The sequence below is a fragment of the Dermacentor variabilis genome, chromosome 5, assembly GCF_050947875.1.
Source record: "Dermacentor variabilis isolate Ectoservices chromosome 5, ASM5094787v1, whole genome shotgun sequence".
NCBI classification, from domain to species: domain Eukaryota; kingdom Metazoa; phylum Arthropoda; class Arachnida; order Ixodida; family Ixodidae; genus Dermacentor; species Dermacentor variabilis.
The window spans coordinates 4,436,564-4,463,329 of record NC_134572.1 but is presented as its reverse complement, the minus strand read 5'-3'; the positions used below and the strand labels follow the sequence as shown (position 1 = coordinate 4,463,329).

The 26,766-nt window shown below is 47.7% G+C and overlaps 1 protein-coding gene across 13 annotated transcripts in view; it reads right to left on the bottom strand.

The window, feature by feature from the left end:
* LOC142582184 (uncharacterized) overlaps nucleotides 1–26,766 on the bottom strand; it is a 236,207-nt gene that overhangs the window by 102,792 nt on the left and 106,649 nt on the right. For all 13 annotated transcript variants that reach the window (XR_012828386.1, XM_075691581.1, XM_075691587.1 and 10 more), the window contains 2 exons: nucleotides 8,715–8,886; nucleotides 5,578–5,690 (listed from right to left, as the gene is read on the bottom strand). Coding sequence is in view for 12 of the 13 variants with exons in the window: in XM_075691581.1 (XP_075547696.1) it covers nucleotides 5,578–5,690; nucleotides 8,715–8,886 (285 nt within the window). In the remaining variant the exon portion in view is untranslated. The remainder of the gene's footprint in view (nucleotides 1–5,577; nucleotides 5,691–8,714; nucleotides 8,887–26,766) is intronic.

The window sequence follows — 26,766 nt, the reverse complement described above, 5'->3', positions numbered from 1 at the left end:
GGTGGACGGCGCGATGAAGAATGGCGACGTCAGCTTCAGCAAATAATACCTTCTCCACAAGCGGAAAATGCGATCAAGAAAGGGGTCAGACAAGGAGACGCAATCTTTCCAATGCCATTCACTTCACGCTTAAAATAAGTATTCAAGCATGGGTGAGGATCAGCAACAAATATCTCAGCAACCTGCTGTTTACAGATGATACTGTCCTGTTCAGCAACGCTGGAGATGCATAGTAACAAGAGAATGAGGTACTTAGGCGGCAAAGTGTAACATTAGGGTTCAAGATCAATATGCACTAGACAAAGGTGATGTTCAGCAGCCTGTCAAGAGAACGAGAATTCTTGATCGGCAGTCAGCCTCTACAATCTGGGCAAGAGTGCGTTTATCTAGGTGAATTACTCACAGGGAACCCTGATTACGAGTAGAAAACTTGCAGAAGAATAAAACTGGGCAGGAGCGCATACGGTAAGCATTATCAAATCATGACGGGCAGCCTACCGCTATCCTTGAACAGAAAGTTCTACAATCATTGCGCTCTGCCTGTAATAACGCATGGGGCAGAAACTTGGAGGTTAAGCAAGGAAGCCTGAGAAGAAGTTAAGGACCGCGCAATAAGCGATGAAACTAAAAATGTTAGGCGCAATGATAAGAGATAGGAAGACAACGGTCTGCATTGGAGAGAAAACGGGGGTAGGCGATATTCTAGGTGACGGGAGGGACAAATGGAGCTGGGTAGGCCATCTAGTGTGCAGGGCATGTAACCGGTGGTCTAGTCACAGAATGCGTGCCAAGGGAAGGGAAGCGCAGTCCAGAACGGCAGAGAATTAGGTGGGGCGATGAAACTCAGAAATTAAATTTGCAGGCATAACTTGGAATCAGCTGTAACGTAAGACATGGGTAATTACAGACCGTTGGGCGGGGTCTTCGTCCTGAATGTGGACATAAATATAGTCAGATGATGAAGAGTGACGACAAAGACACCATTTTCGGTGTGTCGCGATGGGATGTGCCACGAAAAACTGCGACGATGTCGGCGCGCGTTTGCTTGTAGGGAAACGCGCTACGTTGCTCTGCGCGTGATGTGTGAGCAGCTCATCTTGCTTCTGGAAATGTGAACGGGCGTAAGAGTGATCAGGAGCCCACATGCATAATGCCCACGATGTGTTATCTTTAGAGAACGAATGGGACGCGATGACGAGTGAGCGTGTGTGGGTCGGTGCTCAATTTTTTTTCCCGTATATATCCCATAGGACCGAATTCGCAAAGCTATATTTGTTCGTATGAGTGCTCTTTACCATTTGCCGGCCCCCTTCGCTAATAGTATGTTCAGCATTGGGATTGACTGGAATTTTCCTTTTTTGTGAATGCTGGCCTTGGTTCTTAAGTGAAATGTTGACCTTTCTTGTTTTGTTTGTTGCTGTTTACTTGCCTTTATGGCCATAATCTTGCGCTGTGAGGATGTACAATAACACGGATAATTGGGTGTGCTCTAGTTGAAAGCAGGAACGGGAGGCTACAAAAGCGTTAAAGGCACAGCGAAGTCATAATTTCGCGCAACGGATCATGTATTTACGCCCGTATTGTGCATTCGCATGATGGTTGCTGATATTTCTTGCAGAATTTTACAATGAGTATTGTTTACGACCATAGTGTATGGTCAGACACAGTCGTCAGGTCGATGCAGCCTAAATATTTTCAGGTCGATGCAGTCCAAAACCAATGTACGTGTCACATCAGCACCGTGAAAATGTGAATATTCTAATGAAACGTGTATTTTTGAAGTCGGTCAGCCTCTAGAGTCGGTGAAGGAGCACGTTTACTTAGGTAAATTATTCACAGGAAACCCTGATCATGAGAAGGAAATTGACAGAAGAATAAAAATGGGTTGGATAGCACACGGCAGACATCGTGCGCTCCTGACTGGGAGCTTACCGTTATCATTGCAAAGGAAAGTATACGATCAGTGCATTTTACCGGTACTGACATATGGGGCAGAGACTTGGAGACTGACAAAGAAGCTTGAGAACAAGCTGAGGACCGCACAAAGAGCGATGGAACGAAGAATGCTAGGCATAACCTTGAGAGACAGAAAGAGTGCGGTTTGGATCAGAGAACAAACGGGTATAGACGATATTCTGATTGACATCAAGAGAAAAAATGGAGCTGGGCAGGTCATGTAATGCGCCGGTTAGATAACCGTTGGACCATTAGGGTTACAGGATAGGTTCCAAGAAAGGAAACGCAGTCGAGGACGCACAAGACGAGGTGGAGCGATGAAATCAGAAAATTCGCGGGCGCTAGTTGGAATCGGTTGGCGCAGGACAGGGGTAATTGGAGATCGCAGGGAGAGGCCTTCCTCCTGCAATGGACACAAAACAGACTGATGATGATGATGATGATGATGAAGAAGAAGAAGAAGAAGAAGAAGAAGAAGAAGAAGAAGAAGAAGAAGAAGATGAAATGTTTGTGGTTGTGTGCATGGTCTGAAACGACGCGTTCTTACAAAACTGCGTCGTCCGGTCACAGAAAGAGGATGGTCCACTCTATGGACATGTACCACATTTTCGAAACACAATCTGTATGTGTCATATCATAAGATGCCAACAAACACTGACACCAAGGACAACATAGGGGAAAGTGCATGGGCTTAATGAATGAAATAAGGAAACGATAAATTAATGGAAATGAAAGTGGATGAAAAAACAACTTGCCGCAGGTGGGGAACGATCCCCCAACCTTCGTTCCCCACCTGCGGCAAGCTGTTTCTTCATCCACTTTCATTTCCATTAATTTATCGTTTCTTTATTTCATTCATTAAGCCCATGCACTTTCCCCTATGTTGTCCTTGGTGTCAGTGTTTGTTGGCCTTCTTATTATATGACAAATAAAAATCGGGCTCCTCGGTTAACTCCCTTTTCGTCTCGTTAAATATGTATGTGTTGTCACTTCGGAAAGTCGTAATACCAGAAAATCAGACAGCTGCAATTTAGACACAAGCACCGCTCATATCCATGGAGAGGGATCCGACCGCGGGCTCACTTTTTTTTTTTCAGCGTGAGCTGTAACAGGCTCGTCCCAATAGCCGTTTCGGTTGGCGATCTTGTGTGCCGCCGGTGTCCGGCGCAGCCATCGCTTAGCCCGCGGGAATTCACGCGATGTCACAGGCGCGCCGCGTAGCGTCTACACGTGCTGACTTTGCATTGCAGTTTCATATTGTGCTGCGTACGAAGCTATATTTGTACACGTTTCAATGTTTCGAGCATGGACACGCTTTCACATTGGGACGATGCATGCTTTGAAAGCGAGGGAAATACTGCGTCTGTAATGCGGCAAGAACAGCGACGGAAAGATGGCACATCGCCATTCACAACAGACATAATGAACAAGAAAAAGTGAGCAGCGCGTGGTATTAAACAGTATGTTCTTGTTACTGTCGAAAATTCAGAAACGTGCTGTGAGAATAACTGCATCGGCCACAAAGGACGCGCCCTCTGCACAGCTTTTTCACAGTTAAACATGTCATGCCACTTATTCAAGCTCGCGACTATAACACAGCTACACTAATCCACAGAATACTAACCATGGTCAAGCCACATCTTTAATCAATATTTCTCACGCCTACAAGGGACAGTAGACAAGGTGAGCTTGATAAATTGCACTTGCTAAAAACTCATAATGCGTACGGTCAACGTTCCTTATCATTTATCGGTGCAAAAATCTAGAATGAAATACCCAGCTTCATAAGAAAACTCCCTAATGCTGTTCCATCATTAGAACATCACTTTAAATCATGTATATAAGATAACTTTCTTTCGCTTTTTATTTTGGGTTGCACTTTATGCTGACTCTTACGGTATGGATAAAAAACTAGCCACATAGGCTATAAGGATCCAGATAATACTGCCAATCATATTGTATATTCAGGAATAACCATTTTCTTTCTTTCTGCGGACCGAGTGCTTTGTGCCCTCCAGTTTCCACTTGCAGCGTACCGTGACACACGCATCACGGGATGTGACAGCACCGCTACCTGTGTCACCTCTTCGCAACGCGTCACGGCGTCTCCTCGCAAGGTATACACGAACCGCTGCTGCTGAAGAAGCGACACGTAGAGCTTCGCGCGCGGCTGCGGCCGGGCAACGTTGGGCTCAGCAGACCGCTGTGCAGCGAGCGGCACAATCATGCAGGTCGCCGTCGATGCCGGGCGGACGGTTTAGTTCGTTCTAGAGAAAACGACGCAAAAAGGCTGTGCGCGCTGCCGAAAATCAGGCCCCACAGCTTCGCCGCCGAGACGCTCAAGTGCGTGCTGCCGAAAATGCGGCCCGCCAGTTTCTACGCGAGTAACCATACGTGCGGTCAGCCGAAAATGCGGCCCTCAGCTTCGCTGGGAAGACCCTCACGAGTCGAGCCACTTCACTTGATGGCCTTTACATCAACAACGCTGAAGACGACTACACCTTGTGCACGCCGCGGAAAACCGAGATCGAGCACTGTGTGACGACATCCATAGACTCAAACGACATCGCCTTGACACAATCATGCAACGTTGCTTTGCACAGCTCGATTAGCGCCACCGACGTGCCATATGCTCTCTAAACGTGCGTTCTCTGGCTGCTCACAGGCTTGACATCATGCACGATTACAGCTTAGTGCGACTGTCGCTACTCGGTTTCTCCGAGACCTGTCCACATGACATCACCGGCTACATGTGTGTCGTGTCAGCAAATAGAACCGCGCACCAGGCCTTGGGTGTGGCAATACACAAACGCAATTCAAACTCATCGGAGCACCGGACGTCGACCTTAAATTAAATTATGGGGTTTTACGTGCCAAAACCACTGCCTGATTATGAGGCACGCCGTAGTGGAGGACTCCGGAAATTTCGACCACCTGCGGTTCCTTGACGTGCGCCTAAACGAGAGTTTAGGACGTCGACCTTGGCGACATCTGCGCAGTGCCTGTTGCCTCACTGTACGCGTCGCCAGGTGGTCAACGTAGGGAAATTGTAGACTTATCGACACAGACCTTTGTTCCTGAAGATGATGTGTCCCCAATTGTGAAGGGTGATTTCAATGTAAACTCGAAGGATCTCCACAACGCCTGGTTCGTGCACTGTCCGCAAGACGACGTCACCATAGAATTTGTATCAAATACACAATGCAGCTCTTTGCGCATCAGTTCTTGTTAGGACTTTGTATTGACATCAGACATCAAATTACCCTTATTGCCCCACTTTTCCGACCTACTTTTCCGACCGTAAAGCACACCTCAGTGTGTTTCAACAAGTGCATGCAACTAAAAACACGACTTTCAATACGCTTACTTGCAGTTACCGTGTTCAATCAGTTTATGACGGTCTCCTATGGAGACGCTCCTCCACGCAGCTTACGCTATGACTGAGTTATGCGTGCCGCGCCTGCCTGTGGCTTCTATTTTATTTCATTGCAGCGACAGCTTCTTTGGGTCAGCAGATTGGTGGCGCAATTGTAGTGCCGTCACGCTCTTTGCAAGTGTCTATCCAGGCATAAAGTTTCTTCCTCCCTTTAAGTGCTAAACAAAGGGGCCTGCTTATCCCACCTGCAGAATGCAGTAGTTTCCCGGCGGCCAGGAAGTCGCGTTGCTGCTGGGAGGCGCGTCCTCTTTCTTGACGCAGAAGCACTGCTTGACCCCACCGCCTTCCTGCAGGCCTCCTAGGACGCCAAGGCCACAGAAGCACCGGAAAAGCAGCGGTGGAAAGCGACACTCCAGTCAGCCGAAAAAAGCAACGAGCGCATCCAAAGCTGAGAGCGCCATACTCTATACAACGGAAAGTGCAAATGGCGGAGGAGTGATCGGGGTTTCAGTGAAAAACTGGGAAGGCGAGTTCAGTTCAGTTCATTTCCAACACAATGTTGGGGGTCCTCCAGGTAAGAAAGTTGTCATAGACAACTTGAAGGGACCTGGGGACCACACAGACACCAGGCAAAGTGATACATTTGCAAAAGGACAATTTGAAAGACTTTGCTTCACAGGGTATATTGAAATAGTGAAAATAATATACAATGCAAGATAAAATCAAATACGGATATGGCAACTACGAATGTACAATGAAAACATAGAAATATGAAAAAATGAATATGCACTTGTGTTAAAAGGGTTCTTCACTCATTCAACAAAAAACCTCTTATTTGCGACTTGAATTTATAGAGTTTCATGCTGAAACTTATTTGTGAATTCACATGCTTTATTAGTGCGGGTATTTGATAAGCGAGGACAGTCCTTCCGAAATTTGTACGTGTTCGTGGTGTTATTAACCGTTCGTTGCGCAGTGCATAACGAGTTGACGTTGTGTGTGCTGAATGTAACAGGTTATCTTTATGTATGTGCAGCAGGAGTTTGTAGTCATATATCTTACTTGCTTTGAGCAAATTGTGTTTAATAAACAAAGGATTAGTTGGTAGATCTTTGGGTTCACCATGATAATTCTCAAGAATCCTCAGCACTTTCTTCTGCAATACCTCCAGTTTTTTATAATTCGTAGTCGTCGTAGTACCCCAAACTAGTGTGCAGTAGGATAAAGGGGGGTAGAAGTGGGCATAATACATCGCTTTCTTTAACTGCAGAGGAATTAGATCTGATAATTTGAATAATAAACCAACTGTTCAGCTTACTTCTGGGGTTAGTTTGTTTAGGTGTGTATTCCACGACATACTTTCTTCAAGCCACACACCTAGAAATTTCTGACATTTTACGCGTGCTATGACGGTGTTCTGGAATGTCAGCGTGAGTTCACTGTCACATGTTTTGTTAGTGGGTTTCAACAAGACGTAGTTAGCTCTTTTTAGGTTCAGCGATAATTTATTCGCATGAAGCCAACTATCACGCTGTATTAGGTAGTCGTTAATCGTGTTCTGAAGGTTATTACGTCTACGCGCAGAAAAAAATATATTCGCATCATCTGCGTAAATTACTAACTTTGGGGAGTTAGGTATATCAAAGATATCATTTATGTAAAGTATACATAACAAGGGCCCTAGAATCGACTACTGAGGTACTTTTTGTTTTATTGTAGTAGTTGGGGAAACTGTTTTCTGTGGGAAAGAATTTTTTTTAAAAGATCTAAGGCAACGTCACGAATGCTGTAATCAAAAGTTTAACTAATAAAATTTCATGGCTAACACAATCAAATGCTTTCGTAAGATCAATGAAGAAACCAACGGTATATAAAGCTTATTTTCAATGTCATTCATTATTTTATCTTTAACACATAATACCGCTAGTTCAGCTGTTTTACTTTTCTGAAAACCGTACTGTGCGTCATTTATTACGTGGTGCTTAGTTATAAAATTTAATTAAAATGTAATTGTGGGGTTTTACGTGTCAGAACCACTTTCTGATTATGAGGCACACCGTAGTGGCGGACTCTGGAAATTTCGACCACCTGGGGTTCTTCAACGTGCACCTAAATCCCGAGCACACGGGTGTTTTCGCCCCCATCGAAATGCGGCCGCCGTGGCCGGGATTCGAGCCCGCGCCTCGTGCTCAGCAGCCCAACACCATAGCCATTGAGCAACCATGGCGGGTTAGTTACAAAATTCACGAGACGCGTGTTGATAACATTTTCAAAGACTTTGGATAGCACGGGCAGCCCCGAGACTGGCCTGTAATTACATATGTCACTAAGGGCTCCAAACTTGTGTATTGAGCATATGCGGGCAAACTTAAGATCGGAGGGGAAGATCTTAAGCTTGCCGCAGAGATATAAGAGACGCAACATATTTAATTGGTACAACACACAGGTCATCAATTCCTGGCGAGACGTTGTTTTTTATTTTACCCAATAAATTTTTCACCTCTAGTGGACTTGTCAGAAACAAAGAAATTGAGTGCATCAAGCTTACGCGCTTCTGCACTGAATCAAGACAAGTTTTGGTACTGAGGTCCCTCTTGCTGGAAATCTAAAAATCACCGACGTTAATGAAGTATTCATTCATATCTGTGAGCGCTTCAACCTCCGTTTTACCATAAGCAAAAGCTGCAATGTTTATAGGACGCTTCACTTTCGAATTGTTTGACAGATTGTTGACCTCGTTCCAAAGCTTTCTAGGATCATTAAATATCCTAGAGAAAAGGCATTGATAATAGCAATCTTCCCTGCTACATGCGCGTGCGTTGTCGTTAGTCGCCTAGAGTATTCATTCACGGAAAGGTTTGTCCCACACACGCGGCCTTCTTTGTGCTTAAGGCTAATACGGAAGGAACATTTGAGGTCGGCACACTGATACAAAACAATTTAGGCCTTTTCTACGCATCTCTGTTTATTTCTCGCTATTCGCCTGAGTCACTCTGCGCAGTTGTTCAGTATCGTTGAAAACTCTCCAACGTCGTCACCGCCACCACGCGTATGATACGTCATCGGTGCGGGGCTTTATGATAATGTCTACTGACAAAGCTGTTCACACAGCCGCCTTTACATTTCTTAACGTTGCGACTGCCATTTTCCGTTCTGACGCCCGCTCAGCGGCCCTTTTAATGTTTCTTCGTTCCCACAGGTTGTTAGCGTTACATATGTCGCAGCATCCCGGGTACAACCCTCGTTGAATGTCCCGTCGTCAGTCCGAGCCCAGCACGGGGTACCTGTGTGACTCAATGCACACCCCAGGCCCTAACGTACAAACACAAAAGCTGCAAAGTGCACCGACCGGAATATTCTCCAAGCTGTGCGTGTGCCTCACCTTCGAGCTTCATGCCGTCGCTCCAGTGGCGGATCTTGTCGTCCTCGACGACGTCGTAGAAGATGTCGTGGAAGCGGCAGCCCGTGTGCCAAGTGAAGCCCGACGCCGACGGGCAGCCGGACACGGGCCTCGGCAGTGCGTACGCGCCGGGAGGCCAAGCGCTCGGCGACTCCTGGCGCAGGAACAGAAACGTCCGCTCTCCAAGACTGACCACACCACGGGGAGTGCGCACCTACAGGCTTTATTTTCGCTAACCACTGGCGCCTATGGTGCCTGTTCGCAAAAGCCATGGCGGGCCAATAAATGCGCGCTTGCTTCTTTCTTTCTCGTTCGGCGTTCCTCAAAACGGCGGGGTCCACCCCTGACGCCACATGCTACCACTAAGGCGACACTTGCATTGAGAACCAATCAGCAGTGTCACCCACCGACCGTTAGGGACTGGCCGAGAACCGGGCGGTGTGTATCCTAAAGATTGTAAAAAGAAATTGATAAAAATCGTAAACATTTAGCGGAAAATACTGAGTGTCAACAGACTAAAGGTGAACAAAAATCGGCAAGCGAAGATCGCGTGAATAAAAAAATAACAATCACTTGATTAAGGCAGCCGATTTGAAATAATCTACGGCAGCGCTGTGCGCCAAGTGCAGATGCCCATGATGACAACGTTCGGCTGTCACAGACAGCCGGCCATCTCTCGTATCTTGTGGCAACAGATTAATGGTGGCGAAAACCAACTAATTTCACTTATCCATAGCATCTGTGTGAGTCTGCTGGTTCACCGTCCTTGGGTGACGGCTGAAGGAAGCGTAATCGGCCTCCTTTGCATGATGTCGTTTCTCTAATAAGTGCGCTTTCAACTTAATGGAAATACCACTCGTGTTGTTTTCCTTTTCCTTGCTTTTACGCTTACTGCCAATGAGGAAGCCGAGGCAGACGTCGCGAGCACGGCCGTGTAGGAGCTTCAACTAGCAGTTTCTTTTCCTTATGACTGCAAGTTATCCCAAGGTTATGTCTTGAGATAGCCTGCTATAATGGCATTTGTCTGCAGTTATTAAGCAACGAAAGCAACCGAAACCATTCCGGCGTGCGGTTATTTTTGATAAATGGAAGGCACGAATGGACGAGCAGTGGCGGCACTTCGCACAAACCGACGGAAAGGTAGGCGACAATGCAGAACATACTACGTAGACAAACACAAATACTGCGTGTGCCTACGTCAGTGCAAGTAACAACGTACGTGACCTCGCGCTGTACACAGCGGATTTTCGTACAATAATCATCATCATCCTAATCATCAGCCTCTTTTTATGTCCACTGCAGGACGAAGGCCTCTCCCTGCGATCTCCAACTACCCCTTTCCTGCACCAACTGATTCCAACTAGCGCCTGCGAATTTCCTAATTTCATCACCCCGCATCGCATCGTGCCCTACCCTACCTTCTCCTGACTACGAAGGCTCCGAGAACCCTGAGCTCGACGCAGAATTCGGGATTGAGGAGATCAGGCAGGCGCTCCACGCCCTCAACGGCAGATTGGCTCCGGGTCCGGACAAGATCACAAATAAAGCTCTACGGAATCTGGACGAGAAGTCCATCGAATATCTAACGGACATCATTAACCAAGTATGGAGCAGTGGTAAAGTCCCGGAAATGTGGAAATCTGCCAACACCATTTTCATCCCCAAACCAGGCAAGCTGCCCAGCCTCGATAACCTCCGCCCAATTTCGCTCACATCGTGCGTGGGGAAAGTTGCTGAGCACGCAATCCTAAACAGGCTTTCACGCTACCTGGAGGGCCACGATATTTACCCACACAATATGATCGGCTTCAGGGTCGGACTCTCGACGCAGGACGCGATGAAGCTCATCAAGCATCCCATTATTGACTGTAATACGCGGGACACGAGAGCCATACTAGGTCTAGATCTGGAAAAGGCATTTGATAACATTCTTCACTCGTGCGTTTTAAACACAATGTCGAGCCTAAACCTGGGGAAGCACTTTCATTCGTACACGAGATCTTTCCTGTCAGACAGAGAACCCACCCTTAAGATCGGGGACCTGACTTCAGACATGATCAAGCTGGGGTCTAAGGGGACGCCACAAGGGTCAGTCATATCCCCAACCCTCTTTAACCTCGTCATGATTGGTCTATCCCGGACACTCTCTGCTATTGACGGTATCAGTCATACCATATACGCAGACGACGTTACCATCTGGTCTACGGGAAGTAGTGACGGACAGGTAGAGACGGCCCTGCAAGAGGCGATTGATGCTACCGAGAGATACCTTGAGTCCACGGGCCTTCGGTGCTCACCGCACAAGTCGGAACTGCTACTTTATCGACCCAAGCGCAGAGGCCCGAAACCAAAGGGATGGAAGCCACTCGCCGAATGCGACATAAAACTGCGCACAAAAGACGGAGGCTATATTCCGAGGGTGGATGCTATCCGGATTCTCGGCATGATGGTAGAGTCGAGTGGTTCAAACAACCAGACAGTGCTGCGACTCACTAAGAAGACTGACAATGCCATCAGACTAATCAGAAGAGTGGCCTACCGGCAGCAAGGCCTCGGAGAAGATAACCTCGTGAGATTGGTACATGCGTTCGTAATGTGTCATTTCACTTACGTCGCGGCCATGCACAACTGGCAAAGATCGGAGAGGGATAAGCTCAATGCATTAATCAGGAAGGCAATCGAGAGAGCTCTCGGCCTCCCCATATACACTCCCACAGAACGCTTACTTGAACTTGGCATGCATAACACGCTAGAGGAAATAGCGGAAGCACAGGAGAGGGCCCAGTTCATCAGGCTATCTACCACACAAGCTGGAACACACATCTTACAGGAGCTGGACGTTCCTTCCAGAGTAATCAAAACAAAGTTCTGCAGCATCCCTCGAGAGCAGCGGGACCGCATCACTGCCGCGCCGATCCCACGAAACGTCCATCCAGAACACAACATGGGAAGACGTCGGGCGCCCGCGAAGGCTCTCCTGGAAAAGGCTCGTGAACGGGCTTCGCAGAACAGTTTCGTAGACGCAGCGCGCTACGCCGATGGACAGGCCTTCGCTGTAGTTAGCGTAAATTATGAAAGTCAAATAACGAACGCAATCTCGATTCGGACGACGTCCTCTGAAATCGCAGAGCAGGCTGCAATAGCGATGGCCTTATTGGACGACAAGAGGACATCAATCTACAGTGACTCGATAGCAGCTGTTAGGGCATTTGCTAAAGGAACCATATCCGAGCTGGCCCTAGGGATATTAGGAAGCAAAGAGATCAAGCCACACACAGATCGAGGGTACCCCGCCCAACCTCAATGAGTCGGCACACGGAGCTGCGCGAGGGATCTTCAACCACGTAGCTACCGGGCAGCGTGACACCGGGGGTACTGACAATCGGGGCTCTCCTTCCTCGTACACCGAAATTACTAAGCACTTTTACTTGGCTCGGAGGATCTACCCCCTCCCACATTGCAAACTCAATAGACCTCAAGCTTTGACACTAAGGCTTCTACAGACGGGGGCATACCCAAACCCCCTACTTCTTCACAACATGTACCCCGAAATTCAGACGACAAATGCATGTGCACTATGCAATGACTTAGCGAACTTACCTCACATGCTCTGGCGATGCCCCGTGTTACGCGGCGATGAAAGTAACACTTCTTCAAGCTGGGACGCTGTCCTACGCAGCCCCAACCTCGAAGAACAGTTATGGGCTGTGCAACGGGCCCGCGACGCAGCGGAGAGGCTCGGCCTCTCTGTCCCGACGTGGGAGCGGCCCGCTGCGCGCTAGGGCGCGCCCTAAAGGACCCTAATAAGGTTTTTATGCGAAGCATATTACTAGAGCTCAACCCAGCTCCTCAGGCGCGGCGGTGTCGCCTTCAATACCACGTGACACCGTGACGTCACGACAGAGGAGAAACCGGGCTCCAACTCGCGCCGTCGCTCGCGGCGTCGCGGCGGTATATAAGCAGCTGCGCTTGTTTCTAGGTGGCTTTGGCTCAATTCTTGCAAGATGGGCTGGGTGGGAATCGAACCAGGGTCTCCGGAGTGTGAGACGGAGACGCTGCCACTGAGCCACGAGTAACGATGCTTCAAAGCGGTACAAAAGCGCCTCTAGTGAATGCGGTGTTGCCTTAGAAACGAGCTGTTTCTAAGGCTCAGGCGTGCGTCGCTTGCTCAGGCGCACATTTCGTTGCCGCGCCGAACGCTGCGTTGCTCGACGCTCACCGCGTCCAATGCGGGGCGCGTAGTCGCTGCGCCGTAGCCCATTGTCTTACACCCCTTGGCGGGTCGACGGGAACGCTGTCGCGTTCCACTCTTGAAGGCGAAGCAGAGTAACGCATGAGTTGTTTCTTCGTCTAGCCGAACCAAATATAGCCAAGCAACAGCAGTTCACCAGGCTAAACAGTGGTTCAACAACTAAAATAAAGGCTAGTATGCTTCGCATCCTGGGCTTAACCTTAGCTAAGCCACAGCAATTTTTCATCCATCCATCCATCCATCCATAACCCCGCCTAGTCTTCTGCCGTCCTCTACTGCGTTTCCATTCTCTTGGCACCCATTCTGTAACCCTAATGGTCTACCGATTATCTAAGCTACGCGTTACATGACCTGCCTAGCTCCGTTTCTTTCTCTTAATGTCAATTAGAATATCGGCTATCCCCGTTTGCTCTCTGATTAACACTGCACTCTTCGTGTCTCTTAACGTTACGCCTAACATTCTTCGTTCAATTGTTCTTTGCGCTGTCCTTAACTTGTTTTCGAGCTTCTTTGTCAACCTCGAAGTATCTGCTCCACATATTAGCACCGCTAGAATTCAGTAATTGTACACCTTCCTTTGCAATGATAGTGGTAAGTTCCCAGTCAGGATCTGGCAATGCCTGCAATATGCACTCCAACCCATTTTTATTCTTCTGCAAATTTCCTTCTCTCGATCAGGTTTCCCTGTGAGTAATCGACCTGGATAAACGTACTCCTTCACAGGCTCTAAAGGCTGACTGGTGATCCCGAACTCTTGTTCCCTTGCCAGGCTATTGAGCATTAACTTTGTCTTCTCCATATTAGTACTCAACCTCACTCTTACACTTTCTCTGTTACGGTCCTCAATCATTTGTTAAGAATTAAGGTAGCTGTGGAATCTCTGTAGATATTTTCCAAGATATTTACGTAAGCGTCCTGTACTCCTTGATTACGTAATGCCTATATGACTGCTGGTGTTTTTACTGAATCAAATGCCTTTTCATAATCGATGAAAGCCATATAGAAAGGTTGATTGTACTCTGCAGATCTTTCGATTACCTGATTAATGACATGAATGTGAACGATTGTAAAGTATCCCTTCCTGAAGCGTGCCTGTTCTCTTGGTCGACTGAAGTCAAGTGTTGCCATTATTCTATTGGAAATTATCTTGGTGAATATGTTATATAATACTGGAAGTAAGCTAATGAGCCTATAAATTTTTCAATTCTTTAACGTCTCCCTTTTTGTCGATTAATTTAATGTTGGCATTCTTCCAGTTCTCTGGGACCGTTGCAGTCGTAAGACACTTCGTATAGAGGGCCGCTAGTTTTTCAAGCATTATGTCTACTCCATCTTTGATTAAATCGACTGTTATTCCATCTTTTCCTGCCACTTTTCCCCGTTTCATGTCTTGCAAGGCCCTTCTAACTTAATCGTTATTTATAGAAGGAGCCTCTGTATCCTGTTCGTTACAACTTCGAATGAAGGTAGCGTGGCTTCTCTAGGTGCTGTGCAGGTCAGTAGAGAATTCTTCCGCTGCTTTTACTGTATCTTCTTTGTTACTGATGATATTGCCCTGCTTATCTTTCAGTGCATACATCTTGGCCTGTCTTGTGCTAAGCTCCCTTCTTACTGATTTCATGCTGCGCACATTTTTTACTGCTTCCTCAGTCTTTCTGACATTTTATAATTTCGAATATCCCTCGTTCTCTTCTTGTTGATCAGTTTTGACAGTTACACTAATTCTATATAATCTATTGAGTGGGATACTTTCATGCTTTGTCGTTTCTTTATGAGGTCTTTCGTTACTTGGGAAAGCTTGCCTACTGGTTGCCTTGGTGCGTTACCTCCCACTTCAATTCCTGCTTCTGAAGCCAGCCTAGTTACGGTTTCATTCATTACCTCTGTGTCATCTTCATCTATACTTTCTGAAGCTGCATATTTGTTTGCAAGCACCAGCCTGAATTGATCTGCTTTTAACCTTACTGCGTCTAGGTTGGCCTGTTTCTTTTTAACTAATTTCTCTATTTTTTCCTATTGAGGGAAATCATAGACCTCACTAACCTATGCTCACTGCACTTTACCATACCTAACACTTCTACATCTTGCACTATGCTGGGATCGGCAGAGAGTACGAAAGCTATTTCATTTCTTGTTTCTCCATACTTTTACCGGTCCACTTTGTGTTGCTACACTTCCCGAAGAAGGTGTTCATTATTCGGAGCTTCTTCCTTTTTGCGAATTCTACCAGCATCTATCCTTTAGTGTTCCTAAAATCGATGCCATAGTTGCCAATTACTTGTTCACCAGCCTGCTTTCCACTCATTTTTCCACTGGTACCCCATGACTACAGTATACTGGGTTTGCACTTTTCTCATCGCTAATTCAAAATCTCCATAAAGCTGTTCTATTTCTTCATCATCGTGACTGGAAGTTCGAGCGTAGGCTTGTACTACCTTTAATCTATACCTCCTATTCAGCTTTATTACGACTACGGCTTCCCTTTCATTAATGCTGTGGAATTCGTCAATGTTGCCCACTACGTCCTTATGGATTAGGAATACTACCTTGTACTAGTCCCCTATAGCAGAGGACATGACCATTTGTCAGCACTGTACAAGCCTCACCAGTTCTTTTAACCTCACTAAGGCCAATGATATGCCAAACAATGCCTGATAATTCCTCAAAGAGCCCTGCTAAGCTAACTTCTCTCGAGAGGGTTCCTGTGTTCAACGTTGCCAGGTTCAGTTTCTAGTGGCGGCCTGTCCGGGTCCAAAGATTCTTAGCACCCTCTGCTACGTCGCAGGTCTGACCACTGCCTTGGTCAGGTGGTCAGCACCCGGTGGGGACTGAGTGCCATGGGTTAATTGTAGCAGTCATGAGGGAGCTGGAATCTTGGAAATTATTTATTTATTTTTTTTATTTATTATTACCCTCAGGGCTTACAAGAAGCATTACAGAGGGGAGGGGCATTAGAATATCAGTACATATAAAATAAATACAAGGAGAAGTGAAGAACAGCTATACCGCAAATAATATACAGCAACAACAAGTAAATAAGCACAAAAGTAACAAGGCAAAAATAAACACTTAAACATCAAGTAACAAGAATATAAAAAATGAAAACATGGAATAATAGCAATGAAAGAAAACGATAGCAATAGGTGACAACGTGATAGTGACGCAGTTGTGAAGTAGGCTTATAATTCGTTTGATAGTGCTCTGCGAAAACGGTCTGTATCAGTGATAGCGACTAGTGACGCAGGCAGGTGGTTCCACTCAAGACATGTTCTCGGCAAGAACGAGTGTGAGTAGGTAACTGTGCGCTGCGCAGGTACATGAACTTTGAAGCGATGATCGATACGTGCGGAGACATAAGATGCTGGTGTAATGTACCGGGACTTGAGCTCGTGGTTATGATAGTAGATTTTATGAAAGAGCGAAAGACGAGATAATTTTCTTCGGGAAGAGAGAAGGGGAATGCCAAGACTAAGTTTCATGTTAGTAACGCTAGAAGTACGGTGATAATTGTTAAGAATGAAACGGACCGATCGATTTTGGACACTTTCAAGGATATTTATTAGAGTAATATTAATATACATGTCCTTTTGTTATTCCTTAAAAATGTTAAGTCGCGGATTTGGTGAGTTAGGTCGGGTTAAAAACGAAACGAAATGGAGACCATGTAAGGGCGGTGCTTCTATATTTCGGTTGCTGGCCGAGTTCAAATAAAGTTAAATTGTAAGAAAGGATAGTGTTATGGAGCATATGAACCTGCATGAGTAATTGCATCGAAACATGACAGCCAATCAAACGAATGGCTCAACGAATGGCATAGCGTACAGAAACAATACAAAGAAGAGAGTGGACGACATAAATACTGCGCTTGCAATTATTATTCCGAAAAATAAAGTCTTAAACAGGCACACCGGGGCACCACCATGTTTCTGGAAAATCGACTTCATATCACAGATAAGTGTTGGCTCTCGCGTAATCGAGAGTATATGTAAGCATGAAATGGCTACCGGCGAAGCAGATTGGTTAGAGTAATCACGGCGACGGCTCGCAATCATCTCCCAACCATCCGCGGCGCGCCGGACGTTGTCGGCCTGGTCACGCCGCGTGACTCCATCTCTCGAAGGAGGCGGCGCAAAACCGACGCCGCGGAACTCACGGACCGCTGGCATTGAAAAGAGCACAGGCAACCCTGCCCCAGCGCCAAAAGATGACTATGAAGTGTACGGTCACTGTATCTGCCTTTCGTACGTCGCCATTGGAAATGACAAATAATAGCTCAGCGTACTAGAAGTTACCGCTTGAAAGATATTGCGAAGAAACATGAGGAAGAACTCGGAAGCAGTGTACTTTGTAACTTGTCTGGGCAGCAACTAGCATATGTAATGCGGTCCTGTACAAGGGGTTCGGGGCCAGAGACCGCATTCTCTTAAGTTTTTTCTGGTTGCCCGGATGAGCTCATTTCGCTCTCGCAACGATGTGCGTCCTCGTCTCATTCTCGTTTTGAGTGCCCGGCTCCGGATTTTGGCTCAAGGTCTGTTGAAGGTCGCCGACAACGGTAGCCAAAAGCACTCATGCTCAAGGAAACGATACACGAACATTCTCGTCTTTTTATTTCAAGTTATGTGTAAACGTTTAGGTCAGCATTCCAAAAATGATAATTCGTGCTCTTGCGGCCTGACCGCCGGCTCGCTGGTGCCAGTGTCGCTACGCTTGGCGATTTCAACGGCCGCGATGATTTCCCTAGTCAGTTGACCTTTGTGGTATTGTACTATCGCAGAATCACGCATTGCTATCGCATTGCTCCAAGCTATCCCACTTGGAGCAATGACTTCTCAAGTTTGAGTGCGTATTATCTTGTACTGACCATCTGTGTTTCAACAAACGCGTGATTAGCACAGAAACCAGCCTGGACTGTGCACATTCAACGGCACATTAGGCGGCAAACAATAAACCAGGGGAACTATATATAACGCAACGAGGCAAGAGATGAATCCTCCATTTCCCATCATCATGTCAATCCGGCTTTTTCTGACAGCTTACTGTACAGCTTAGCGCCATCTTTTAAGAATTGTTTGGTGCAGAAAAGGAATACTTTCCCGTAATACCGGGAGGGGGGGGGGGCATTCTGTTATATGAGCTATTTTATGAGCTGACTTATGGACATTATTACATTATTACAACGCATTTCTTATTATTCTTTTATTTCCTCTGTCTTCTCAGCACAATGCCAGCCAGGGCCTTAGCGCACCCATTGAAGAGCGGCTCTCCGCGCGCTCTTTTAGTGGCGAACGAACCAATGTGGCCGGCGGAACGCGCTAGCGGCGCGTGATTTCAGAGTGCAACGACGTCATAAGCCGCTTTTCACCTGTTCTTCTAGCGAACCTTTCTTTTATTGATTCAAGCAACAATAAAGAATTTCGGCAGGTTTTACACTCTTGTAACACAACAAGGCTAAAGCCTGCTGCGCATTTGGTATTAGACGAAGTATACAATCGGGGTTACGCTTCTTTGTAAGACATATTGGTAGTGCATCAAAGGCCAACTGCAACGAAATTTTCGACCGCGTAAACAGCCCAGTTTCAGATAATTTAGATATGCAGTAGCCACTGTGCAAAATTTTACGCTTGAAATACAGGTCAATGCGTCACAAAGATTTCTGAAAAATCGATGGCTTTTATACTGAAACTGAAAAAGTCACCGACGATTACGCTACTCCTTTATGCGAAACTTGAGCGCAGCGCTATACGTGTTTTCATTTCCAGTGTCAATGTTTCGTATCATGGTTATATAGGTGCACGGTTTATATTTGGAAGAGAACGCTGTGAGTAGCGTAGCTGGCGCGGACAATGTCTCGCGCGGCACACTGCAAACGGAGCGAAGTTTGGCGCGACTGCCTCGCTAATCGGGAGAGGCAGCGCGCGGGTGAGGCGTGGGCGCGATTCACAGCAGCCGCCATGCAGTTTCCATATACAGACGACGCGCGCTCTGACGCCGTATCGTAGCCATCGTCGCCGACCAGCCCGTCTTGCGCGGCACTGCGCTTCGCACGCTCTCGTTCCACCAACGACGAGAGCGGCTCCTCGTCGCGTAGAAACGTGCCACCAGTGCCAGTGGCAACAACACCCAGGGAGCGTCACATCGAAGCCGCTCGCCTTGCAGGAGCAGTGATTCCCGTCACACACATTGGTACCGTGGACTAACCTCAGCCGCGGACGAGCGTAGCTTTCAACACCTCACGCCAACTTGTCCACACCCGCCCGCGGAAGAGCAGACGAGGTCGCCCATGCGGCTGCAGACGCCGTGGTGGCAACTCAGCGCAGGCCCTCTCTCCTCCGCTCCTCCTCCACGTTCCTCCACGCGCTCTTCTTTCCACACCCCCTAGACAAGAAGGCCTGAGTGCTCGGTGGGTGAGTGACGTCACGGAGAAGAGGCCGGCGGCGCTCTTGGGGATACGGGTTGAATGAAGGGATCGCGGCGTGGTTCACCTAGCAGCAGTATGCTTCCATTTGACCACTCCACACTTTTTCTTCAGTCGAAACTGCGGAATGAGTAGCAGACAACTTACAAAGCATTTATTTAGAGGCACAGATACAAAGCAGCTTTGTAAAGCTTGCGCAGGTATTGACGCCAGCAGCTTTTTATAGCGTCGCGCTTTGTCGTCTTTGTAATGTACGTTTCTTGTGAATTATTATTATTGTTGTTGTTGTCCGCCTTCGCTTGGTTACGAGGAATAACGCCGTCGACGCTCAACGCAGGAGCGGGCGGCTGAGAGTTGCGCTCTCAAAATGAAGACGCGTCACGCGATCCTCGATCTCCGGCATCGCAGGGAAGGAATTTCGCGTGCGGCGGCTGCAGGCGGGGCGAGCGGAGAGGCTGTCTCGCTTGGCAGTGGCGCTCTCCTCCTGAAATCGTGGGTTGGCGGCACTGAAATATCTCTGTCTCAGCTATTAATGAATCGATTAAAAAATTCTTGCGGCAGAACGCTCCCTAGAGGACACGTAACAACTTCTAGCGTATAAGCGAAATTTACTATGTGGCCTGTTGAGGGGCCCCTTAATACGAAGTATTCTCCGAGTCCCGCCAGTTTTCTCTATTTGGTTGTCTACGTTCAACAGCACGGCCTCGATGTGTTCTGCCTCCGATCGAAGAAAAGCGCAGTGCGGTGGCCAAGCTAAAGGTGCGGTAGAATCCGGCTTAACGCGGACGCGATCCACGCGTGGTGCTGTTACGCTACATCGGCGAAAACGGGAAGCTCTACAGTCTAGTGTGGCTGGTGCGGCAATCGAACATGCCCTATCGCACGCCGCAGCAGCTGGAACAAGGTGCATCGCGCGCTAGCTTGGCTGATCAGCAGCATGCTGCTAGGGTTCATTGAAGCGAGCGTGTTGCGTTTGTGCCTTCGACAAACAAAGACGACAAGTAGGTGGAGCTTGGCACGGCAGGGGGGCTCGCTGCTTAGTGTGCGTAAACTCACGGCCAGACGTTGCAGCCGTAACAGAGCTTCGTTCATTTCGCTCTGGCGGCATGGCATTCCTGCATGACTTGTCGGCGCATCTACACCACGGCCGCCGCGTCGCGTCATCCTTCGTGATAAATGCAGCATGCGGTTCCTGCTCGTCTGTGGCGCTGTGTCAGAAAGGATTTCGTTGGTCTACTTCGACGCGTCCGACGCAGAGACGCACGAAATATCTTGAAGATGATGCACTACAGGAAATGATCGCTCGAGAATATCGCCCTTGAATACAAATTACCTTTAAACGTTAGCTTTGGTTTTCCATGTCCATCGCGGCATATCGTGCTTATAGTGACCCCGAGAAAGCGTTTGCCGAGCAGATCTTGATGGGTAAGTAACTGTGCTGTTAAAATGAGCAACGCGAGAACGAGTTGAGAGCAGGAGCCAACATTTCGACAAGTGGACTTGTCTTTTTCAAGGCAAGTCCATTTGTCGAAACATTGGCTCCTGCTGTCACCTTGTTCTCGTGTTGCTGACCGTCTCGAACGTCCATCTCCCGCATTCCCCGTGTTTTCCCTGCTCCCTTGAAGTGTAGCTTGTGCAGCTTCGTCAGCTGCAGTTTACATGCATTGTGCGGGTTGGCTGGTCCACGTCCCACTCGCCTGCTGCATGCCGCGGTGCACGCACTGAAAGCCCCAGGACGGTAGCGATGTGTTTGGCCTTCCTCCACTCGGCGTTCTGCACCGCACAGCCGTCGCTCGTGTGCGTGTTCGAGCACCCGACGGCCACGCAAAAGCATCGGAATTCTCGCAACAGCTCAAATCACGAGTGCGACAGGGAGAACACACGCCGACAGTGGCGCGCAAATGGTGAGCGAGCAATGCGCCCGGCTGCCTAGGAGCTGCGCACGGCTCTTCAATATCTGCCAAATCCGCATCGCTATCGCTTTGCCGCTGGTGCACGCGTCGTCTGCACAGGCGCTGCTAATAACAAAATTAGGAAATTAGCAGCCCTGCGGCTTTGCCAACAAAACTTTGAGAGTATACGCTAGGTACTTATAGTCAAGAAATTCCTCTGTCCTGCAGGAAATCCTACATTGGACAGACGGGGCGCTGTGTGACCGACCGGCTCAGGGGACATGCAACAGGTATAAAAGAATAATGAAGGTGAGCCACTTATGGATCAGGGCTTGCACCGATTGTTTTCCACGGTTCCGCGATGCGAGGATTTTGGGTAGAGGCAGGCATCAGACATCGCGTGAAACATTGGAAGCCTTCTACATCAAGAAAGCGGGTCCGAACTGTGTTAGTGATACATGGGTTTTTCTTTGCGAGGCTGAGCTTAAGTTTCTATCGCGCCTACTCTGCTAAAACTTTGTACTCCATGTTGCCTTGTACGCATGCGCGGTGTTTTGGAGGGCTATATATGTCGAGTGCTTTCACCCTCATTAAACAGTTGAAGTAGCGCCCGTGGTGTCGTCGTCTTTCTTGTGTGTGTTGTTTTTTGGCGCAAAATCTTTTCAGTACGCAAGATCATCAACTAGCCCAGCAGTTAACTCTTCCAAAGTACATCTATAGTGTCAGGATCGGGGGCTCAATCCCATTGCTCGTAACCCGTTGTCAAGATTGGAGTCCGGCATGAATTCGATGGTAGTTGGCCCATGCCGTCGTCCAACTTATCCATGCTGAGGACCTTGATGAAGGGAAGGACTGCTTCTCATCGAGAACGAGAAATACGGGTTTATTTACAGTATATTACATGCAGTTCATCAGTCTAGCTTGACTGCGAGAGAAAGTACGTCAGTCTAACACGACTGCTTGAGAGAGTGTCTCATTCCAACATGTCTGCTTAAGAAAAGTGTGTCGAGCATCGGCACAACAGCGGCTTATAAGCACTCGGTCCCCCCTTGATTCAAAGGGGACGAAAAACGCTCGTCCAGTCATTGTAAACACGCCGCCTCTCCCCGGGGCGGGTTACACACACACACACACACACACACACACACACACACACACACACACACACACACACACACACACACACACACACACACACACACACACACACACACACACACAGGTAGGTGCATGGTCCAGAGCCGACGTCAGAGGGGCTTCGTAGAGCTCGGAGCCGATCCGGGTAGCGCGTCCGGGTAGCACATTGTCTTGCGCCGTGGTCGGCGCGTGGGAAGGAGCCTACGACGACGTTCCCGCGGCAACTCCCCCACCCGTAGCAGATCAGGTCCACGTTGGGGAGTTCGGTAACAATAGTTGGCCCGCCGAACTCATTCAGTCACAACGGCGACGAGGCTAGAGCGTAACGGTGGCGGTTTCAGCACAAAGCCTGCTTCGTCAAACGCATCCTAGCTGAAGCGACGGAGAGTGGAGGGCGCGCGTATTGTTCCCGACACAAAGTCGACTTAGTCACGCCGTGGCTAGAGGTTGACGGCGGCGTTCGAAGATGAGGTTGCCACCGCTCGCGTAAATGGCTGGCAAACTTGCACTGCAGCTGGTCGTTCTTAACAATAGTCAATTTAGCCCAAGTGAAGTTTCGCTGCACTTGGCCTTTAAGTTATGCAGTCGAGGTTAGACTTCGTGCAAGACAGAACGAGCCGCAATGGGAAGCCAATCGAACCCCAAAAGCCCGGGTTCGATTCGCACCTTGACCGAAATGTACCAAATTTTATTTTCAGATAAAACTTTGTTTACAGGACCCGCCTTGAGAAATGTGAAGTCAATACGAGCGTTTTGCGACGCGCTTTTAAGGCACGTTCACACCGAAAGCGGAGCGTCTAAGCGGACAAGCGGATTTTCAAAGCGGCCAGGCGGCGAACGCCCGCGCCTGTTCAGACCGGCCGCGTTGCCTAGCCGGCCGCGCAGGCGGGAAGGCGGGGCATCTCGAAATTTCTTTAGCAATTTCACGGACGTGCCGCCATCTCGCGGCAGTTTGGGTTTGTACGCGCGCTTTCGATATTTTTTCGTCGTAGGTTGGCGCGCTCCCGTCCATTATCTACATCTGCAATATGAGCTCAGACGAAGAAGAAGAGATCGCTGGCATTTTACTCGCCACTTGTCTAGTCGCTTTTCAAGAACAGAAGCGAAAAGCTCAGAGAAAGAAAGCCCGCCAACGTCGCTGGTGGGTTCGGCCAGCCTTGCAAGAGCGAGATAGAATGGGCCATGCCAATGTGTTGCTGCCCCACCTTCGTTCGCGCGACTTGGAGTACTACAGAGAGTGAGTATCCGTTATGTTTCTGGCACGGGCTTTGGGAGTGAAATATACGTTATGCAACACATGTTCTTTCTTCTGCAGCTATTTGAGGATGCCTCCACGGTGTTTCGACACTTTATTAGAACTCCTCAAGCCAAGGATTCAGAAAAGTGACACCAACTACCGAAAGGCGATTCCGCCAGAGCATCGGCTAGCGCTGGCTGTGAGGTAAGGCTTCAGCGGTAATAATTTAGGGCTTTTTGTTACTTCTGTTTTCTTAGCAAATGTCTCATTATACGGTCTGAATGGCACCATGCGAGCACTATTTCATATTTTCTTTTTTAGACGTGTCTTTTGGCGCAGGTTCTTGGCTTCGGGGGAAACACTCCGCTCCTCATCTTTTAGTTTTCTTTCTGGTCGCTCCACAGCTTGCATGATTGTCCCCGAAGTGTGCCAGGCGATTTGGAAAGTGCTTGGGCCGGTTTACGTATCACGGCCGTCAACTCCAGCTGAATGGCTAAAGGTAACCAGTTCATTGTGATCTATGCATGGTTAATGTCTGTAAGCTGTACGCTTACTACATTGCACAAGTAATTGTTACAATGTCTTATTAACAGGATACATAACCCGCCGTGGTTGCTCAGTGGCTATGGTGTTCGGCTGCTGAGCGCGAGGTCGCGGTATCGAATCCCGGCCACGGCGGCTGCATTTCGATGGGGGCGAAATGCGAAAACACCCGTGTACTTAGATTTAGGTGCACGTTAAAGAACCCCAGGTTGTCGAAATTTCCGGAGTCCTCCACTACGGCGTGCCTCATAATCAGAAAGTGGTTTTGGCACGTAAAACCCCATAATTTAATTTTTTTTAACAGGATACATAGGAAATTTATTTGTAAAAGAAACTTATTTCTGCACCGCACGTCCACAGATGTTGCTTTGTCTGAATTTATTGCATTTTGTGTCGCTGACCGCAGGTTGCGAGAGAGTTCGAGGAAAAGTGGGACATGCCACATTGCCTTGGCGCAATAGATGGCAAGCACGTGAATGTTGAATGCCCGGCAAACTCAGGAAGCCGAGACCGAAATTACAAAAATACGTTCAGCAAATCACTGCTCGCTGTGAGCGACGCAAACTACAGGTACACACATTCAATCATACCATCTCGCGTAGTGGCAGTTCAGCAAAATCTAATTTTCAGAAATATTTTGATTCCTTATTCTTGTCATGCTTGTCTTTCTTCGAAGCGTTAAATGATCTGCATAACCGCCATGCAGTACTACTTGGTGTTATTTTGGTTACTAGTTGTTTCCCTGACATCTCGTATGCACCAGTAAGCAGGTATGCAAAGTTCCTTCCAGCTATTTTTCGCACTGCAGTGTTGGAGGAGTGTTCGTTGAGACTGGAAGAAATGTATCAATAGATGCATTGCACAAGAACATATGTACCGCTTATGTAATGCTTCCTTACTGTTTGAGGGCCAATTATTTTGTCGAAAGTGACTCAACAGGGTGTATTTCTTTTTCTATTGCAGATTTAAAATCTTGAGAGTAATGTAGATGTTCGGAAAGAAATGCTGTGAGAAAGGCTACAGTGACACAATAATAATTTGTGAAGGTATGCACCATATAGTTTATAACGAATAATGAGAGAAAAAATAATAAAGAAAATTAGAATACGAGTAGAAAACAGGGTGCGTTTAACTAAACGTGATTTACAGGACTAGTAAAATATCCGTACTAGACAACTGTCATTTTAGTGCCAGTCAGCATCATGGTACTGCACAGGCCTCTCAGCTGGTGCTCGTCGTATTTGTGTTTTTCGTCCTTGTGTAATTTGTGGCCTAAATTTTGCTCAAATTGAATAGCCACCAACCAGTTCACACCAAGATTCTGCCCCTAAATCACTCCTTGGTCGAATTCATAGCGAACTGGTTACTTCATCATCTCCAGGGCCAATATTGATCTATGGTACAGTTCAGTGTGTTGTATACTGATGAGTCACAGTGCTATCGCAATTTATAGTTGTATTCCTGGTACTTGTTTGTATTCCAGCTTCCTGTATGTTGAAATCGGTCACCATGGAAGCGAGTCAGATGGTGGGATCTTTAGCAGAAGCGACCTGCAAGCAAAAATTATTGAGGACAGCCTTGGAGTTCCTGCGCCTGCAAGTCTTGGGAGGATAGGCAGCATTCCATATTTTTTTGTCGGTGATGAGGCTTTTCCTCTAAAGACTTACATGATGAGGCCATATTCCAGAAAAGGTGAGCAGTGACATCACCACAATCGTTGCACATTCTGTAGTAGTTAATAGCATTTTCTCACGTAACTAATGGTTTTTGGGCCTTGCTATGTTCATCAATTGCAGTACAGATTATAAAATGTTGTCTTTGCGGTTTTTTGCTGGCATGTCTGCATTTAGCAAACGTATACAAGTTTGGTGAAATATATAGACTTGTAGTGAGGCTTTCGCTGTGTAGGTGCACGGATCATAAAAATGACATCCTGAAAGGTCTTAGACAACACATAGCATTCAATACAATCTTATTAAAGCATTGCAATGGAAGTACAAGCCAGTATATCAGTCCAATCTCGTCACCTCAGTGAGTCTGCTGTATTGTAAAACACCTGCCGTTTTTACAGGTCTTCACCCTGTTCTCTCAGTGAGCTCATCGACAGCAACAAAACAAGCTTGCAGTGCAGAGAGCAGCACCACCACACAATTTGAAGAGCTACAGCAAAGGAGAATATTTAATTACCGATTGAGCAGGGCTCGCAGAGTAGTGGAAAATTCTTTTGGAATTATGGCGCAGAGATGGCGGATCCTTCGACGGCCTTTCAAAGCCAAGGAAGAGAACATTAGAAGGATAGTATCCGCATGTGTCGTGCTACACAACTTTCTTTTGAAAGAATCGCCTGAATCAAAGGCCACGTACTGTCCTCCGGGCACCGCCGACACCGAGGACTGGCAAGGAAACGTGACTGATGGAAACTGGAGAGCCGAAGGCACACACAATGGAGCCCTAGTCACCTTGAATGGTGCAGGTTGCCACTCAGCCAGGTAATGTTGGAAGAGCTACGGAAGTACTGCTTCCATGCACACACAAGTTGCAGTCACATAGTTATAGCT